The 21,239-nt window shown below is 39.4% G+C and overlaps 1 protein-coding gene across 19 annotated transcripts in view; it reads right to left on the bottom strand.

Moving 5' to 3' along the window:
- Positions 1–21,239, bottom strand: part of DLGAP1 (DLG associated protein 1) — an 843,533-nt gene that overhangs the window by 287,654 nt on the left and 534,640 nt on the right. For 2 of the 19 annotated variants that reach the window (XM_070513322.1, XM_070513325.1), the window contains exon 1: positions 142–283. The exons of the other annotated variants lie outside the window; for them this stretch is intronic. In XM_070513322.1, coding sequence (XP_070369423.1) covers positions 142–192 — 51 coding nt within the window. In that variant the 5' untranslated portion in view covers positions 193–283. Of the gene's footprint in view, positions 1–141; positions 284–21,239 lie in introns of those variants that run through there. 19 annotated transcript variants of the gene reach the window in all.

Here is a 21,239-nt window from a genome sequence, read left to right as displayed (position 1 = left end):
GTTCATCCCCAATTCACAGACATCATGAAACATGAAATTAACTCCAGCATGTTAAAAGAAAAATTATGGATTAGCACAGAAATCAAACACAAAGAAACTATTTATTTTCTTTTCCATAGCCCAGAATTGCCATTAGCTTACCTTATTAGCTGAAATGCCAAACAGAATGTCTTTATGGAAAATTAAGTTCATTATTCATCTCAGCTTTGGTTTGGTACAGTGCAGCTGAGAGCATTTAGCTTCTCTCTATGATTTGCCGATGCAAAGTGGGTGAGTAAGGCAGTAAACACAGAACTTGGGAGGTGGGGTGTGGTTGGCCATGGCTCACAACTCTAGACTTGCAAAGTTACATTTTTATTCATGTGAAGATCCTTACTGAAATTAAATCTTATAACCGAAGAATGACACTGAAGTGAATCCTTAGTGCAGATTTTTAAGCCCGTGCAGTTTTGCACAGCAAAAACAGTGTCCTGCATGCTCTCTGTCCCAGCAAAATAACATCGTGCACTCTTTCATTATCTTGGTGGATTCTTAACCTACTGATTTACTTTGCAGCACAAACAGTGGATAATGTATATTCTGTCTAGGGGAAATCCATGTGGGGGAGCGATCTCTGCAATTTTCTAAAAAAAAAAAAAATACCTGATTGTCTGACTACTGATGGAAAGACAGATGCATTTTACAATTTTGAAGATAAGTGTGCACACACACGCAAATGGAATACAACATTCAGACAGCAAATAAAGACAGAGGCTTTAGGGCTCCAGAGGTAAAACAGCCATAGATACCTGTCCTCCGGACATAAAATTCTCATCATATTCTTTAAGAATTCATTAATTTTCTTCAAATAAATTAAACCTTTGGAAAACACTTTTTTTTCCTAAAAAAAGTGACTTCCATAGAAAACATCCCAGAAAAATCTTAATTAGTTGAAGCATGTGTCTCATTTCCAGATGGGCAAAGGAGCTATGCAGCGTCCTCTCCCAGGTGTCTGACTTCACAGAATTGGAGCAGGCAGCATTTATTAAAATCCAGCTTTACCAAGTAAAATGTGCAATCCCAACACCAAGACCAGGCCTAGATTTATCAATAGACGAGGACAGCGAGACTGAGCAAAGCAATGCTAGCTTGAAAACTTTTAAACCTTTCTTGTCTTTATCACGTTGAGAAACCAAACCCTAAAACTCTCCCCTCCTGAATTAATAAGAACATGGCTGCCTCTAATGAGAAACGATAAAGAAAAAGCAATAACGAAATGATTGGTTTGCCTCCAAATATTAACAGAAAGTTCCATTCTTAGGCATACACCCTGGAGAAATGAAAACACGTGTCCACACAAAAATCTGTATGTTCATAGTTCATAGCACCATTATTTACAAAGCCAAAAAGTGAAAAGAACCTTAAGTTCCATCAGCTGATGAATGGATTAAAAAATGTGGCATATCCATACAATGGAATATTAGTTGGCATTAAAAATAAGTAAAGTATTGATACATGCCATAATGTGGATGAATTTTGAAAACAGTATGCTGATTGAAAGAAGCCAGTCACAAAAGATTACATATTGTACAATTCCACTTCTATGAAATGTCCAGAATAGGCAGAATCTATGGAGATAGGAAGTAGATTAGTGGTTGCCCTGGGCTGCGGGTAGGAGTACTGGGAAATGAATGCTAATGGGTACAGGGTCTCATATTGGAGTGACGACACTGTTCTTATCTCAGATTGTGGTGATTTGCACAACTCCGTGAATATACTAAAACCATTAAATTTTATACTTTAGGTTAATTTTATGGTTTGCAAATTATATATCAATAAAAATGTTAAAATTATTAATTTGTCACAGAAACATTGTCATATAATGTTTGTAAATATAAGAATTAGACATATTTAATAAAGTCTGTAAAGGTAGGTAGGGAGAGGTGGTGAAAGAGTAAAGATAACCCCAAACATGGGAAACCCTTAGGGACTCATGAGCAGTAAACCTACCTCAAGGACCATTTATGCTGGTGTCTAATCGTGGCTAATTTTCAATAAGGAAAACTCCCCCAAATCAGAGAGAGTGAGAGTAAGAAGAAGAAGAGGAGGAGGATGAGAAGAAAGAGAAAGAGGGGGAAGAAGAGAACAAAGAGGAAAGGAGAGGAGGAGAAGAATAAGGAGGCGGCTTGTTTTTGATTAGGTAATGTGAAGGGGCAGAAGGTTCAATGCAAAAGTAGGGTCACAGACCTTAATTCTGATGATACAATATCAAGTGATCTAGATGAGAATAAAAGAAGAAAGGCTTTTAAAAAAAAGCAACCCAAGAGAAGCGTTTCTGAAGTAGAAGGAGGCTTTTGAAGTGTTCAAATTAAAGGAACTTGTTTCAAGCATGCGAGATGGGTTCACAATCAAGGAAGAGCACAGGTAAGTGATGAGCATCCACAATAAATGCACCAACAGGGCTAGAGCCAAGAATAAAATGAAGTTAGTGAATTAAAAAAAAATAAAAGGAATTTAAAAAGCCAAGGACAGGAAAAAAAAAATCCTTTTTAGAAGATATGAATTGGAACAAATAGAAGAACAAGGACAATCCCAAGGCTTGATCCAGATGGTATAATGTGAACAGATGATGATGAATGAGGAGGAAGGGGAGGAGGAGCAGCAGGAGGAGGAGCAGTGGGGAGGAGGGAGGAGGAGAACAAAACATCCACTCTCAAACTTTACCATGTTCTCTATCAAAAACATAATCTTCAAATTGGAAATGGTAGGAGAAGCAGCGTGGTGAAGAAAAATTTGAATCCCAGGAAAACCTCTTATATGCAGATGACTCATAAATTCATATTTTTCCTTCCAGATCTCCCATAGGAACTTCAGGTACTTGACAACTTCACTTAAATACTTCAAAGTACTTCATACACAGCATCTTCAAAATCACACTCATTTGTTCCTCACCCTCCATGCACCACAGCTCTTCTAGAATTCCCTTCTTCAGTAAATGGAAACACTATCTTTTATGCAAGTCAGAAATACAGGTATCATTCTGGACACTTCCCTCTCCCTGCCTACCACTAAGTCCGATAGATCTGGAATGTCTGGAAACTATCTGCTTGCCTCAATATCACTGTCACCATCCTAGTCCCAGTCACCATTTTCTTTCACTTGGAATACTATATTTGTCTTCTTACTGGTTCTCCTTCTTTTATTTTACTTATCTTTTCACTCTATCTAAAGAGATGCTTTCAGAAGGCAAAGCGGATATCAGCTTTCCCCACTCTTACCCTCCTACACACACAAACAAGGATATAAAGATTGAAATTTTAAACACAACCTCCAGGGCCCTGAATGATACAGTCCTGCACATCTTCCCAGACTCATCTTGTACCATCCTGGTGACCTAGCCACACTAGATTTACTTCTGAGCCTGCTGTTTCTTCCTGCCTTTGCATGATCCCCTTGGCTCATTGTTTAATTTACTTTAGGTCTTCCTTCAGACCCAAGCCTAACCATTACTTCCTAGGGCATGTATCCCTGAACATTTTAAGTCAATACACTATTACAGTATCATAACCTCCTTTGTAGGTATTGAGAAAAGTGGTCACTTGGGATTGACTTGTACTTATGAGCAGAAGCTTTAGGAGGTACATGAGCCACTACACTCTTGGCACTTTGAAGAGATTTGCTTGGGTTGAGTCTCTTAGTTAAACTCACTATGGAGAGACCCTGCCTCCCCATTGGACACTCTTCTAAAAGGGCAAGTAGGAGGGATGCATTGCATGGAGGGAAGGCAGGGAGTAAACATTTTGGGGTCGGGGATTCAGAAGTCTGATCTTAGGCGCCAGATGTTTAGAAGAATGCTAGGAAATAGTAGTTGCCTATCTCTTAATCCATAAGGGCTTTAGTCCTACGGGAAGCTGAATTCAGCCACAATTCGTCCCAATGAAGACAGCCCTGACTGCAGACAGGGAAGAGATCCTAGCATAATTCAATAGTAGCCCTTACCATGGTAGCAATTTAAATTTATCTGTGTGGTTGATTTGAATATGTCCCCACTGACAATAAGGAGCAAGAGAATAGGAATCATGTCTGGTTCTGATCATCACTGTATTCTTTGAATCTACATAGGGCCTGGCATAGTAGGCACTTAATATTTTTTGAATGAATAAATGAAAAAGCTCTTAAATTGGCAGGCTGTGGTGAGAGAGTAATGATAGCATAAGTGCTTCTAGCAAAACAATTTACAGCATGTGTTCTACATCAGGACGAGTCTTGTTTACAAAGTCTGACCATTCTATATCTCTCCCTGGTCAACATGGCTCTGACGTCACTACTGTGTGAAGATACACTATTGTCAAACACATACATTTTGCTTAGAAAATTAGCATGCAGGATGTTGATTTAAAACACCATAAGATTTATTAGGTGAATAATTTAATTTTCCCATGAAGATATTTTCCTTTTTAAAAAGAAGGCACACCTAAAAACATGATGCTCAAGTGCCTAGGCAAATTATATCTTTTTGTACTTAACAGAGCTTTTGGTAGGACCCCAGAATCAAGGTGGGCAATCTTAAAGATTGTTCGAGGAACTGTGACAGCAAAAGACAAAGACGGACAAGTCTTTTGAATCATCCAAAAGATTATAGCTTGATGGGCTTGTACAAGCCGGCATCATCCTACAATCAGCTGTTTGGTGGAAGGTCTCTGAGCACTAAGAGAAGCAGCCTGGGTTTACGAAGAAGTAGTAGGCTAAGCCGACTCTGCTTTATTTTTATGTTTAAAGATTAACATGGTTGATAGGTAAACAGACATCCTGAGCTTCCTTACGCAAAGTCATCTTTATAGAAAGAAAACAGGAGGAAAATATTTCTAAATGTTAACAGGACTGGCTTTCACAGGAACTGAATTTTCTCACTTCTCTGCCTGGAATCCTTTCCAAACAACAAAAACAACAATACAACAAAATGAGGAGAAATACCCACAAATCACATTTTCAGCAGAACCAGTAGAAAACCCACAAACTCCAAAGTCAGAGTCAAGCAGAAAGCCACGGAGGGAAGTCACAGTAACGTGGGAGGTAGGTGGGAGGTATGAAGGGGACCTCGATGTGGCAGAGCTCAGAAAGCTCTGTCCAATATACACTCCTCCTCAAAGACTGAGGACCTCAATCTAAGAGGAAAGTGCTGTGGAAAAGGCTGGGACGAATGTAGGTGGTGAGGGTAAATGGGCAAACCTCGTTAAGAGCCAGAAAAATTCTTTCTGAAAATGACTATATCATTTGTGTCCCCATGTGACAGACAGCCTGTGAGGTCATGCATAAAGTAATTGAGGGAGAAAAGAACTAGGTCGGGTCTGAGAGTCAGAGGATGAGTGTCTACAAAGATGCATCATATTATGAAGAAACAGTTTACAACTGTAGCAACAGCAAAGGAAGCCCTTGATTCATGAAGGCTTGGAAAACTGCTGCCCACCATTCCCTCCACAGGAACCTTCTTCTGATTCTCTAGGAAAATGCAACTCATTCAAATAGCAGTAATATAAAAGGAATATACATGCAGGTACTATAAGGAATATGAAAAAGAGCAGGCACAAATTTCTTGTAAATAATGAAAATGCACTGGAAAAATGTGTTGCCACAAATAAGATTAAAAGCTTGACACAAATTCAAAACAATAACTAATGAGGCAATTACAGCTATAAAGGAAGATCACAAAGCAGAATTATAAGAACTCAGGGAAGAAGTGAGAAGGCAACAAAAAGTTGCTGATAGATAGCTGGAGGATGTGAAATAGGAACTGGCAGAATTGAAGGAAAGGAAGGTAAACGGAGACACTTAAAAGATAAAAATGAAAAAAACAAAGAAACGGTGCAGAGATAAAAAAGATAAAGAAGGATTAGGGAGTCAAGGAAATATATCCAACATATGCATTGCTATAAGCCCAAAGGAGGAAGTCAAAGCAATGGAATAGAATAATTATCTTAAAATATAATTCAATAAAACTTTTCTGAAATAAAAAATGCCTTCAATCTACTTATTGAAAAAGTACCCCCATTTTGTCAGTGAAAAGTCATCTAGAATGGTCAACATGAAGACTTAGAAAAATTTTTGGAAAGAATTCTTTAAGCAGTCAGGCAAAAAGATAAAATCAGTTTAAGGGAGAGGAAATGAAGTTTTGGACTTACCCACAGAAACAATTAACCCCAGCACATAGCAGAGCAACATCTATAAAATATCAAGGCAGAAAGCAGGAGCCAAGGATTTTCTATCTGGTCAAGCTCTCTTTCAAGTATAAAGACTCAAGTAAAAAAGATAGCTTTCAATATGTCAGAATTTGGGTAATATTATTTAAATGAGCCTTTCTATGGGAAAATACTAGAGGACAAGCTATAGATAGACATGACTTCAACAGCAAAACATCAGAAAAGAACCAGTGGCCAATACCCCCATGTTCATTGCATTATTTACAATGGCCAAGATATAGAAAACCTAAGTTTCCATCCATGGATGAAGAGCTAAAGAAAATGTGATATATATAGAATGGAATATTATTCAGCCAGAAAAAAGAAGGAGATCTTGCCATTTGTGACAACATGGATGGACCCTGAGGGCATTATGTTAAGTGAAGTAAGTCAGGCAGAGAAAGACAAATCCTGTATGATCTTATATATGGACTCTAAAAAAAAATCCAACCGAGCTCATAGATACAGAGAACAGATTGGTGATTGCCAGAGGCAGGGGGTAGGGGATGAGTGAAACAGGTGAAGGAGGTCGAAAGGTACAAACTTCTAGCTATAAAATAAAAAGTCCTGGGGATGTAATGTATAGCATAGTGACTATAGTTAATAATACTGCATTGCATATTTGAAAGTTTCTGAGAGAGCAGATCTTAAAAATTCTCATCACAAGAAAAAAAAAAATTTTTAACTATGTATGGTGACAGATGTTAACTAAACTCATTGTGATGATCATTTTGCAATGTAGACAAATATCGAATCATTATGTTGTACACCTAAACCTAATATAATGTCATATGTCACTTATACCAGTGGCCAAAGCCTAGTTCAATATATTTTAGAAGTTTATTGTTTTCCTCATGAATTTATAAGGAATAGCTTTGTGATCCAACATTACATGAAGTTTCTGTAAGTTATATATATATAGATATACTTTAAGAATTTTTTTCTATTCCTAATTTGGTATGATTTTTTTTTGTTAAATCATTAATGGCTGTTGAATATTACGAAATGCATTTTACACATATATTGAGATAGTCATACATGTTTTCTCCTTTAATCTAATGCTGTGAATTATGTGAATATCTTTTGTAATGTTAAGCCTTCCTTTCATTACCAAATAAATTCCATCTGATCATCTTATTTTACATTATTTATAATTAGTTAATTTTATTGAAATATTTATTAAGATTTTCGCATTAGGTTCATGAAAGAAATTGTGTTAAAACTTTCTTTTCTTAAATTGCCCTTGTCTAAGGCTGCACTAAATCCTAAAATGAATTGGCCAACTTTTCTTTTGTTTAGATCTCCAGAACTTTTGTACGGGGGCAATATCCTTCTCTTGCAGGTTTCATAAAACTATTTGGGTCTGGTACTTTTTTTTCTGAGTCAATTTTAAATTGATGTGTAAATTTCTTAGACTGTTATGGATATATTCAAGGTTTCTGTTTTTATTGAGTTTTGAAAAATTTCTTTTTCTAAGAAATTATCCACTTAAGTTTTCATGTATTTGGTATGAAGTCTATTTCTATTCTATTCGCATGACAGATTTAACATCTACTATATATTTATCCATGTTCTTTTCTTTGTTCCTTATAGGGTTTATACTATGCTTTCTTTTTTTCTCTTCAGTGAGGTTATTCAGAGGTTTATCAATATTACTAGTCTTTTCAAAGAACAGCAACAACAACAGAAATGTTCACAGTGATATTTGCGGGTAATTTCTATTATCTTCTTTATTTTCTTATGCATTTTACAAAATTTTCCCAATAAATGTATATTAACTATATGAACCTCCCCAATAATAACTGTAATAAAATTATACACTTCTTTAAAACAAAATAAAGAAATAAGTACTGAATAGGAGATTCATAACTGGTTGAATGACTTTCCCTAAATGGTATGTAAATAGTTTCATGAAAAACTATAGAATGGTCTCTAGTGGCATGCATAAAGCCTTTCTTTTTTGGTTCTATTCTGAACATGTTTTAAATCATCAACTTTGATGATAATATATTAGACATTATTATGAGATTTACAATATAATACCTCTTGGGAAAATATTTAAAATATTGGATTTCAGATTTAGTATTCTCCAATTTGGACAGCAGAAACATTCTTTGCAGTAGTGCAAATGGCACTGTTAGGTGGTTGAATTAGAAACAAGCTGTCCCTTCCTCAAGATTCTACTGCCATTTGCCAGAAAATTGTAGTAATAAATAAATAACACTAAGATAACTACTAAAATAAACGTGTTCCCTAGAGTTAGATAGTGCACAACCTGCACAAGAGTAAGGGGTGGCCCTTGGCCAGAAAGACATATTCATATCTATAAGATGAGATTTGATAAAGATAAATATACTATTCTACATTATGTTCAATCATCCAAGTGCACAGTGCAGGCTGGGAAAAACATGTCAACATGATTTCATGTGAAAAAATGGCTTAAAAATTTTATTTGAGTGTGAGACAGGTTGGCATGGCTGCTAGACAAGCTAGTACATAGATAAAAGTAGGGTGCTCATATCCAAAGATTTTCAGTGGACACTGTGAAGTCCGAATTCAACTGAAATATTGTTCACACAATTTTACATAAGTTAAGAGGGATGTTGTTTGCCTTGGAACTAGATACAATTTGTCATCTGGCATGCTGAAAGTTCTTAAAGTCCTGTTCTTAGAGAATTGCCAATGCAACTAGGTCTTTTGAAGATGGAACAATGAAGACTGAGGGGCAAATAATAATTTTCATTAAACACCGAAGGATTGCCAGGTGGAAGAGCAGTTAGATTTATTTCACATAGCTCTACATCCAAGTTAAAGGGAAGTAAAGATTTGTATGTACAGTACAGAAGAATGTTCTGAAAAGAGTGTCAAGAACAGAAACTGGTACTGGGTGAAAATTCAGACAACCTTTCTAGAGGTCATTTGGTAATATGTACAAAAAGCCTTAACATTTTGCATACCCATTGGCCCAGCTTGTCTCCTTCCTGGAATTTCTACTGAATAAATAATTGAATGCTTCCTGAAGCATCTGTAACAATAAAAGATTTGAATAGGTTATGAAGTAAAAGGAAAAGAAATGTGAAAAAAAAACCCAGAATGGGGGCAAAGAGAACTGGGGAAAGAGAATGAACTCAATGGAACAGAAACTACTATTATAAGTACAGGGATGGAAAGGAGAGTGAGGTATTATTAGAAAACTGCCAGTCAAAATAAGGTTGAATGCAGGCCACTGAGGCAATGGCCCAGTTTTTTTGTTAATTAGATGAGAGAATTGTGATTGCTAAAATAAAACTTAGATTGAGGATCTCTAGTGTAGTGAGGTCAACAAAAATAGCTAATTGGTGGGAAATTACTTTAGTCATTTGAAAGTGAAGAAACCTATTACTAAGGGTGTTAAACTGTTTGTAATGTAGAGAAGGAAAACGGCTTCATGCACAGATTATGTACTAGGATGCTACATCAATAGAGGGCTCCGGGATGTAGTGTGCTAAGGAAACGCTTGCTTTAGAAGCGCGCCCTCCAGCTTAGACAACAGTCTAGACATTTGTGATTGTCTCCACCCGAAAAGGACATAAAGAGCGAAAAAAGTCTCTGCAGAATAATTATTCAAAGTTAGAATATTTAAGTTATTTTAAGATACTAAGATTTGCTTGCACTTTTCTTTTTGAATGGATGAATTCTAAGTCTAATAGTTGAAAATAATCTAGCAAACACAGAAACTGATGGCTTTTCGTACCATCTCCATATAAAAGACGCATCCAGTGCATATATATAGTGATCTCATTTAGCTGATATGTGCTGGATGGATGATTTCATGCATTTTCATATAAAGTTTAAAAAATGGTTAGGTTTAAAAAATATATCCCGTATTAGGCAGTAGAGTCTGCGGTAGGCAGAATAATGGCTCCCTGAAGATGCCCGTGTCTTAATCCATGGAATGTGTGAATATGTTACCTTACATGGCAAAAGGGACTCTGCAGATGTGATTAAGTTAATGATCTTGAGATGGGGAGATTATCCTTGACTACCTGAGTGGGCCCAATGTAATTACAAGGATCTTTGCAAGTGAAAGAGAGAGGCAGGAGAGTCAGAGAAGGAGACGGGACCACAGCAGCAGAGATAAGACTGAAGCAATCGACTCCGAAGACGAAAGAAGTAGCCAGGAGTCAAGAAACACAGGCTGCCTCTAGAAGCTGAAAAAGGCAAGAAAACGGATTCTCCCTAGAACCTCCAGAAGGAACACAGCCCTGTTGATACGATGATTTCAGCTCAGTGAGATCCATTTCAGACTTCTGCCCTCCAGAACTGTAAGATAATAAATTTGTGTTGCTTTAAGCCACCAGGTTTGTGGTAACATTACAGCAGCCACAGGAAACTAATACAGATGCTGTAGGATTTCATTTCATCAAAAGCCTGACTAAATGAAATTGTGATCTCTAAAAGTAACTTCTGCAATCCCTCTTAAATCTGTTCTCTTGTTTCAATTCACGTTGCTGCCACCTGTTTTCAGGCTTAATAAAAATAACAGCATTTATTGAGGCATTATATAATGTCCCTTTTGCAAGCATTGTTCTACACCTTTTACATTACATTAACACATTTAATCCTCTTAAAACTCCTATGTGATAGGTATTGTTCCTATCTCCATATTACACAGCAGGAGGTCAAGAGAGAGGTTAAATAACTCACTCAAAGTTGCATAATCAGTAAAACACAGGGTTTGCACACAGCTGTCAGACTCCAAGACTGTACTTGCTCTTCCTAGAAGGAACTTCATGGCCTTCAAATGGAACAGCTGTCAATGAGGGTACTCGCCTCACCAATTCACTATTTATATTGACTCTGTTGATAACTATCGTGGTAGAGAGAATTTTGGCTTCCAAGGTCTCCACCCCCTGGTGTCATGCCCATGAATATGTTATGTTTCATGGCAAAAGGGACTTTGCAGATGTCAGTAAAGTTACTAATCAATGATTTTAAAATAGGGAGATTATCCTCTACTAATCTGGATGGACCCAACGTAATCACATGAGCCCTTAAAAGAAGAGCTTTATGTTATGTATATTTTTACCACAATAAAATAAAATTTTTTGTAAAAAAGAAGAGTTTTATCCTGGCTGAGGGCAGAAGAAAAAGTCAGAGAGATGTGGCAGAAGAAGTCAGAGATTCAAAGCATGATAAGGATTCCATGTGCTATTTGTTGGCTTGCAGATGAAGGGACCTCAGTTGTACAGCTACAAAGAACTGAATTCTGCCATCCACCTGAATGCATTTGGAAGCAGAAACTTCCCCAGAGGCGGCACATAAGAGCCCAGGTCAGCTGATACTTATATTACAACCTTGAGTGGCCTTGAGCACAACACTCAGCTGAGCCAGGCTGTGCCTGGACTTCTGACCCATGAGAATGTCCACCTTTCTAACCTCTTCTCCAACTGCTCTGCCACAAGACTCTGAACTAAGCTGGCTGCTGAGATAACTACTATGATGATGTGTACCCTATTTCTTCTCTCCCCTCCTTGCTCTCCCTTGTGCCTTCCCTCTCTCTTGCCTGTGAGCCATCCATCCATCCACCCATCCATGCATCCATAAATGGTGTTTACTAGGCACTAAGTTAGGCATGCGGGACTCAGGGCTGAATTACACAGAGATTAATAGACAATGGGAAAATGCTAAGACAAATCTCTCTCAATATGCTTCCACAGAAATGAAACCAAAGTTTCAGAGATATAGCATTTCAAGTGGGGATACCTCTCTTCTCGTCTATCCTTCCTTTCCTAAAGCCCAGGTTGGAAGTCTTCTTCCTATAAACCCCAATAATCTGTGTTCAGGTCTTTTTATGCTTCTTCTTACTTTGCCTTCTATTTTATTTACCTAACTATCTAGTTTCCCACCAGACTATAAACTCCCTAAGAATAGGAACTGTTTTACAAATCTTTGAATTCCCTTCTCCTGTTTGCTTCAACCCTTGCATATAGCAGATCTTCTTTTTTTGTTACTTGAATTGAATTGATTACTCAGGAAAAGCTCCTTTACAGTAAATCCTATTACAAGGTTTACTTTACAGTAGAATCTCCAAGTTATAGCAGAGGATCTACCAATTTTAGGTAATATTCACCCACAATATTTACTCTTTAAAAAACAATTCTTCAAATTATTCTAAGGTTATAACCAAAAAGGCTTTTCTAATTAACTGTTGTAAGGAAAAAGGAAAGTCATCAATTTTAAGTTTTTAAGGAAAAAGCTACCTAATTTTAAAGATATCATAATTTAAACTTGTTAGTAGCTCTTTACCTCTTTCGGGGACATGATAAAAGTTAAGGACTTTTCTCCTAAGTAGGATGAACGCAAGCAGCCGTCCTCCCCAATTTTTTATGTAGGTTCACAAGTTCACTGACCCCCTGGAGTCCATTCTTGCACACCCTAAATGTCCACAGCCCCAGGTCAAGAACATTTGACTTAGGTTGAGGGGTACACCCTGCCTTTCTGCATTTGAGTTCTGCTCAAACGCCCACCCCACCCCTCACTCCACCAAACGCTCTTCTCAGGGCAGGATTACTTCAGAAGTCAGTCAAATGTGCAAGCTTGTCCTTCTGCTCCCGGGCTGCTCCAGCCCTATGAATAAGCTCCCCGTGATACCCTGGGCCTGGAAACCCTCCTCCTCTAGGGTCTGCTATAGGGAGCCCTCCCTTAATAAGCCTTTCTAGAAAGGGCTTCTCTGGAAAGTAAGCTTTTCCATCTGGCCTGCCACCTAGGGCATTTCTCTGGCTTGCTGGGCTGAGGCAATCTCTCTCTTTCGAGGCCTCAAACATGGCCAAGGACACTTGGTTTCAGAGAGCATGATGAGAAAAGACAGTTTTTAAGTTTGGTAGGTAAACAAATGAGGCCAGACAGCATGTTTTTGATAATACCTGTTCCCTTAAAACAGAAGACGACTTTAGAAAGTATATCCTGGTTATTATTCCATGAGACCTCTGACTATTAACTAAACAGGTAGTTACGTTTACAGTTCAGAATGGCGTGCTTAAGTCTGGCGTTGACACCTATAAGTCAGTACATTAAGTTTTTAGGGTGCAGCGGGAAGGTGTGAGACTCCCTCATCTCAGTGAATGGGGTAAAGTAAACGCTGCCCTGGATAACCGTAGCGAGCCCTGCAAGGCCTTCTGTAGAAAGCTCTTGCCCTTTGGTCAAAGGCAGAAGAATGTGAGCTGGGCAAAAGCGCTGCAGGTAACGAGCAAACCACACCTGCTGGGGGGGGGGGGGTAGGGGACTTGTCTGATTGGCACCAGCTGTGTGACTGGCTGTAGCAGATATTACTATGGTTTGCCATTTTTGAATCCATTTGCACCCAGATGCAGCTCCTAGAGGTGCCAAAACATTGTAATTTACAAATAAATGTGAGTAGGAGAAAAGTTTCGCAGACATCTTTCATAAATGAGGAAGAGAATCACAGATGAGGATTAGCGTTTGACAGACAGCTTCAGCCCAAAGCTCAGAGAGCGTGAACGGAAGTATCATGCCAGGTACTGCCTGCTCAGCTAATGGCGAGTCAGGCACAAAATGCAGAGTAAGAGCAGCGTAGGACTCCCAGAGGGGACAGCGCCGGGGCGGATGGGAAGATCAAGGGACACAGTGTTGTGATGTGCCCAGCACAATGCCCCACGTGTAACGAGTGACTGATAAATGGTGGGTGGGAATCTGGGCAAAATCCCAGGCGAGTCCTCATGTTTCCAGTGAAAAGTTGGTTGTACTTATTGAAACCTCGGTACTTTACAGGATTTACTCCTCAGAAGAACTCCACAAGGTGAGTCTTTTTGCAAATGAAGAAAGAGAAGTTGAGTGGTGGAGTGATATATTTAATGCCATCTAGGGGGTAAGTGGAGGAACAGGCGTTCACACCGGGCAGCCCTCACTCTCACTGTGCCTCCCTGTGCCCATGTGGACACACAGAAAAATACCAGCCAGCTCGGACACCTCTAAGCACTGGGACATCACAACAGGATGTTACCTTGTCTTGGCAAAGCCCAAATCTCTAGTAGAAGTCAATATATTAAAATGGACAAAAAACAACTACAGCAATGCTGTACAGAAGAACTTTGTACGACAATGGGAATGTTTTATGTGTGTGGTCCAACACAGCAAACACCAGCCACACAAAACTACTGAGCACTAGAAATGTGGCTCCCGGGACTGAGAAACTGAATTTTAATTTTTATTTAACTTTAATTAATGTAAATTTAAATAGCCACATGTGGCTACCATATTGGACAGCATAGAACTAGATTATTTGATTTAAAAGGAACCCTAGGGGCCATGTGCCCTCATTTCACCAAATAGGGAAATTTCCTTTGCTCTATCCCTGACGTGTTCATCCAGCTTCTTGTTACACATTTTTAATAACAAGCAGCTTTTCACCTTGCTTGAGATCCGATACCTTTGTTAGGAAAAATCTTCCCAATCTAAGAATTGCATCCTCAAGTGTATGATCTGGGGATACAGTTAGGTTTTGGTGTAATAATAAACCTACTCATTATTTCTTGGGGCTATCTCCTGACTTGCCCTCTCTACTCTTCTTGTGCCTGTGAACTTTTAGGTCTCCAAGGGTGGGCCAGCTGCACTTCAATTCTCCGGGTGCATAGTACTGCACCGCCATCCACAGAATCTAGGTGATCGCATCCTGCTGGCCTGCTGCTGAGCTGCGCTGAGCCCCCAGTGCTGCATGAGCGTGAGGATGCTTTCCCTCACCAACAGTGCTCTGCCATCTGCTCAGATTGCTTCTCCAGGACCCGTCAGCCCTTCTGCCTCTGGGGCCAGCAGCTTGGTCACTGGGCTCAGGAGCCTGATGCCTCTCATGCCACTCTGGAAAGACCGTCCCTGCTCTTTCTCATCCTCACACCATTGCTTGTCCTTAGAAATGCCACATTAAGTTGAGAGAGTTAAATTGCTTGGACTTGGCCTCCAGTCTTGACCTCCAGACTAGGCCGTTTCCTTCATCTTCGAGAAATTTGAGTGTTTTAGAAAAAAATATTTCATATCATCTTATCACCTAGAGACGAAATCCTTCATTTACTTATTCTCAGCAGCAGGGTAGTCAGCTACCCGATCTGTTCTGTTCCTTTCTCTAAACTGGTCTCTCCCTTTCCCACTTTCATCTAGTCACCTCTCCTGGATTTCATTCTGGGTCAAACAGGTGCTGAATAAATCTTGGCTGAATTAAAGGCTTGTTGAGAATGGCAGTTCTATTCAAGCACTTAACAAAATTTTTCATTATACACTTATGGTCTAGATGATGCAAAGGGAATACATATTATGATAGTTGGATGGATTCATCACTGGTTGAAGCTAAGAAATACAACGCTACCTTCTATTCATCCATTACTATAATTAAACGAGATTAAATTGGTGTGGTTTAATTTTAGTGAATTCTTTCATTTCTTAGTTACTTACAAGTCCCTGTTAAGTGAATAATTAATACTTCATTCTTAGGCATGGGGATATTTTATAAAATATTGAAGCAAGAGAAAGTGGAGGCTGTGGAACATATTAAGACTGTATTCATTACTTTAAATTAACTTCATCTGGGCTTAAACAAAAAGGAGAGGGCATTAAATGAGGGCTTGCTAGAATAGTGAATTATCTGCAATGAGACACATGTACATGAGGAAAAATCCAAAGTGAGCTGAGAAGAAGGATAAGGAAGACTACATTGACTTCCAAGTTCGTAACTGAATATGGCACCTTTTATCCTGAGGGATTTCAAAAGCCTGACCATTCTGTATTATTATCTATTATAGGAATTTAGTTTAAACTCTACTAACATTCCTTAACAGCACTATTTATTGGATATATGCAGCTGCCTCTAAGATAATATACACGAGAGCTCTGCATTGGATATTATGTGACTCACCTAATTCAGTTTATATTTTTATAGGTAATTAAGAAGCATTCTAAAGGTAGTCCTTTAGGGAAACATATCTTTTCTTTCTGACTTGGAGTGGTAATTTAATAAATAGTAAAATTGGTGAACTTTGCAAATATTTAGTTAACAATCTAGGATACATGGAGTTCATGCACCAAGCAGAATTCTGGCTCACAATATGCCTGAGAGATAACTATCCCAAAAGGGCAAAAAATAAAGTCATACTGACATAGAGGAAATGGGTTTGGGGATTCCTAGTTTAGTTTTTCATCATTTCAGTGAAATTATTTCTTATAGAAGCAAACATCTCCAAAGTAATCCAAGCAAAGGATATTAAATGGGCAGACAGCATTTGTTTGGACATAACCTTACAGTGTTATGAACAATGTTCTAACTACAATCAGGTTGGCAGTCTCAAGAGGTCAATAGTATTGTTTCTCATTGAAACAAACAAAAAAGCAAAAACAGCCTCGAGCGATGATTCTTTCATAGGCTGAGACATAATTTTCCAGTACATAAAATAATATTGTTCTACTACAGTTTAACATTTTATATATCTGGCTTTGCAAATTAATCTCATATATTACTTGCTTTTTAACATGGCAACTTTCCAAACTGGATTTAGGTTTACACTTAATCATAGAGGTAGAATCTGTTGTTTAACTATAGTTAATCATTTTTTAAAATTCCTATTAAAATAAATTCGCATTAACAAACAATCCTTCAGGAAAAGGTCAAAGGGAATATTCACAAAGCAGAGGCAGCATGACATGGTGGAAAGTGAATAGATTTTGGAATCGGACCGATCAGGGTTTAAGTCTATGTTCTTAAGTTCTATGTTTCAGTTCTCTCAGATATCTGCTTATACTGACTGCGCATGTTCCCTGGAAGTTCATAAAGAAAGGCACAATGAGATGCACTCTCTAGAAGCTTAAGCAACAGACTAAGCCACAACCCAATTAGACCCAGTGAATAGAAGGAAAAGCAGGGGGAGGGGCCAGCAGCAGAATTTCTGGAGTTTACAGAACACCAAGGTTAATGAACACCTCGTGCTGTGTGACTGAGGACCACAAACAGATGGAGTAAGAGGAATTGAGCAAGACCGCCTGCTGTCTCTGCTTCTCCACCACTTTCTCTCTACAACTGAGGAGCCATGCAAATGCCAGTTAATATCCAGGCCTCCGTTTCCACATCTGTAAACTGGGTTTTGAATAACCTCCCATTCCACATTATAGAATAAAATAGCTACCTAAAAAGTAAGGGAAAGAAGAGAGAAGAGGAAGAAAGGAAAAGGGGAGAGTCCTGCGAAGCCCAGTTCTCTTTTGCTCAACAGGGTGAGGGTGTGGGAAGGCGGCAGCAGGAGGGAGCCTAGTTAACCTCACGTATGTGATTTCCAAGGCTGATGGCAGCGAGATCAGCGAAGGATGATATTAAGGTCTTGCCTGTCACACGTCCAGTCTTCCAGGGAATTCCACGATACCACTCTGGGAGACCTGGTGCTGTTGACGATGGGTGGGCACAGTAGACAAAGAGAAGGCAGGTCAGACAGTCAAAGCTCTCTGGAAGCAAGGACAGTTTGGAGGAGAAACGAGGAAGTAGTTTCAAATTTCCTATCATAGAATAGCTACAGAAACTGGTTACTAGATTTACCAATGGAATCTAATAAATAACAGCTGGCCTTGGGGTTTTTTTAAAAAAGCAATGTGAAAGGCAAAATATGTATCTTTAAAGAAGGCTGAGAATGCATATGAGATATTTTTGATTGACTGTTCAGTTCATGAGATCATCTGGCATGAAATAAAATGCTTCTTTTTTTCATGCAGTGATTGCCTAAGTTAAATATGGGAAAGCAACCTACACGACAATTTTCGGCTTGTGGATCTGATTTTTCATAAGCCTCACCACACACCCCTCACCAAGAGTTCTTGTTTCTGGTGGATTTGTTTCACCTCCTTTGTGAAAGCCTCAGAGAGAAGGCAGCAAGCAGGAAAATCTGCTATTTATAGACGTTTTTGACTAAAAGTGTCTGCTCAGCGTGCCATGGAATACTTCCAAGAGGTGGGAGAACAGGAAACTATCTAAAATCAACTAGAAGGCTGGAGGAGTGTTATGGGGGAAAGATTTTACACGGGAGTCATTTTCAGAAAGCTCAGGTTTCATTTGCAAACAAATGACAGTTACTTTCACTGACACCCCCTGAGTTACCCAAAAGCCAGCTAAACTTCTACTAGTTAAGGAGAGAAGAAAAAAAGACATGAATTCTCTGAGGATTACAAGTAACTGGGATCCTTTATGGGACTTTAAAGGGAAAAGTCCTGAGGAGTATCTCTCTCCATACCTAATATTTACTACCGGGGGGGCCACCCGTCAGGCTGATGCCTGTAGCAAACTTGGGTGAGCAGGCAGCCTTCTAAGTGGGGACTGCAGGTCCTGGGTGACCTAACAGGTGTCCTACTGTGCCCACAGGAGGATCTTTATCACCACTCCTTTCCACTTTTGTAACTAGAAACAGCAAAACCATTTGCTCAAGTTTTCATAATTAAGTCCTAATTTTATTAAATGTAGCCCACTCTTCCCGTGACTTCTGATGGGCTTGGTTTTCACTGTTTTGGTGGCAGTGGGGAGGCATGTGAGGTAGGGAGTCTTTACCGGAAAGAGAGAGATGACAGGAAGTGTGGGCTTCCATGGATCTGTGGAGAAAACAGGTTCTGAAAGAGGACTCGCTTCAATGTTCATTTGCTTTGTTTGAATTTCTACAGCCTTATAAGAATGATGTAGCTGGCTTCAGAGAATGGTGAGGATTAATCAGAGACCTTGGGCATGAGCAAAGAAGAGTGATGGACAAGGGCCTGTTGTCATCGGCTAGCAGCGGTGGAAGAGCTCCCACCTATCACAGCTGCCATGATGGAAACACACCTCAGAGAACCTGGGTAAGCCAAAACAGGTGATGAGGAGTCCCCTATAGACAAGCCTCATAGCTGCTGCTGTTAATGAAACTGTCCTGTTGACTTACCAAAGCTGCCTGGAAGAAGGCAGCTGGCTCTGGACAGACTCAAGGCATGAAAACAAACGGAGGTTTTATCTGAACAAACTAAAGCTCGAGGAGGCCAGAAGAATTGTGTTCCATCAGTAAATACTAAGCCCTGGGAAAACCTGACCCACTGACGCTGAGCTATCAAAACATTGACCCTTTGTGATCTTTTTACCTGCAGACAAAAGCTCTATGTGTTTAGTTGGCACATGGGATGAAGAAGCCTTAAACCTACACTGTGACAAAGACCTGTTGTCATTTGACACTGGGAGAGGGCTTTCCTTTACCACGGAATCAGATATGCTGGTTTAAAAAAGATTAGATCAAGCAAAATGCAAAAGAAAAAGTGGTGTGGTACATGAAAGACACGAAGAAGAGGGGAAGCATCTGAGGATGTGTACATTCAAACATTTCACACGATGGTTTTCACTTACTTCCCAAATTTGAAATTAAATTTTTTTCTAAGACCTGAGCAAACACAAGAGTCACGTCGTTATGCCCATTTTACAGACATAGAAATGGAAGTACTAAGGAGAAGGAGTCGAAAGTCAGCGGCAATGTTAAAGCCAAGGGACCCGATGAAGCTCATTTTCATCTTCTAGACTCTACTGCCTCCTTGAGCAGATAAAATAATATAGTCTGACGGTTACCTAACAAAATTGGGTTAGAGTGCGGTTCTTGGATTGATCTCTGTATCAGAATCATCCCAGGACTACTGAGTCAGACTCTCTTGGGTTGACGCCAGAAATCCTCGTTTCTAGACACTCTCAAGGTGATTCCTGCAGACAGAAATTTAAGGAACCTCTGCCCTAAATATTCCATGATAGAGCAAGTGGCCACACAGACATATGATTCTATACATGCAGACGAATGTGGTATTATTATGCTAATTTTTACCCACATGATGCCACCATGTAATGCTTTGTTCAGCATTTCCAACTTTACAGTTAGATCTTTCCAGTTACTCACTTTTTAATTTCAAAAGCAATGACCAAGGGATCAGCCTGTAGCCCTTGGTATCTCCTATGCTCCATTCCTTTCAGATTTTCAAATCTGAAAAGTTGCCCTGATTTAATATATTTGATCTTATTGTTCCAATATATTTTCTTCTACACGTCACTATAAATTTTATTTTTGACTTTGGAAAATATGGTTACAGCTATGTTAACAATTTTTATTCTAGGCAACTGAGGTGAGAGGTGAGGGGAGCTGGCTGCCAAGAGAGTGAAAGATGCCAGAGAGAAGTGGTTGTCTTCATATCCGGTCTCAGGGCTCTGAGTGTAGGGCCTAAAGATCGCAACTCCAAACATGGAGCAGTGCCGCTCAATTCGTCCTCCTTTGGAATGTGGTTTACTCCTAATGAGACCACTGGGATGCAGGAGGGACTGACAGGGATAACAGGAGAAACATATCCGTCTCTTTTTTTTAGAAGTGACAAATACTACCCTGCCATTTGTAACCAGAGAATTACAAATTGCAGGTAATTATTTAATTCACAACTGTCTTCATCTGTTGTGAACCTTTTCAGCCACAAATATGCTTCAAATCTGACTTTCAGATCAGTTCTTTTCTCCCTTTGCCTACTTGTGCCTTGACCCTATAGACTTAAAAGGATGTAGCAAGCGGCTAGCCCGGTGGTGCAGTGGTTAAGCACATACATTCCGCTTCAGTGGCCCGGGGTTTGCCCGGGTCGGATCCCAGGTGCGGGCATGGCACTGCTTGTCAAGCCATGCTGTGGTAGGTGTCCCACATATAAAGTAGAGGAAGATGGGCACGGATGTTAGCTCGGGGCCAGTCTTCCTCAGCAAAAAGAGGAGGATTGGCAGCAGATGTTAGTTTAGGGCTAATCTTCCTCACAAAAAAAAAAAAAAAGGATGCAGTAAGAATGGGTAAGCTAGTCTTTGAAAAGAGCCTTAAAGGTTTTCACAATGTGTAAGATATAATGGAAAAAAGAACAGGGCTGTAGCTGGGCAGCGAGCAGTTCATCTCAGCCTGCTGCTGACAAGATGATGGATCTTGTATGAGTCAAGGTAGCTCCTTCGTGTTTATTTTTCTCACTTTTAGAAAGAGTGGGTTGGAC

Source organism: Equus asinus, chromosome 7 (assembly GCF_041296235.1).
Source record: "Equus asinus isolate D_3611 breed Donkey chromosome 7, EquAss-T2T_v2, whole genome shotgun sequence".
Taxonomy (NCBI): domain Eukaryota; kingdom Metazoa; phylum Chordata; class Mammalia; order Perissodactyla; family Equidae; genus Equus; species Equus asinus.
Note: the sequence above shows the minus strand (reverse complement) of the source record. Positions and strands in the feature narration are given on the sequence as shown.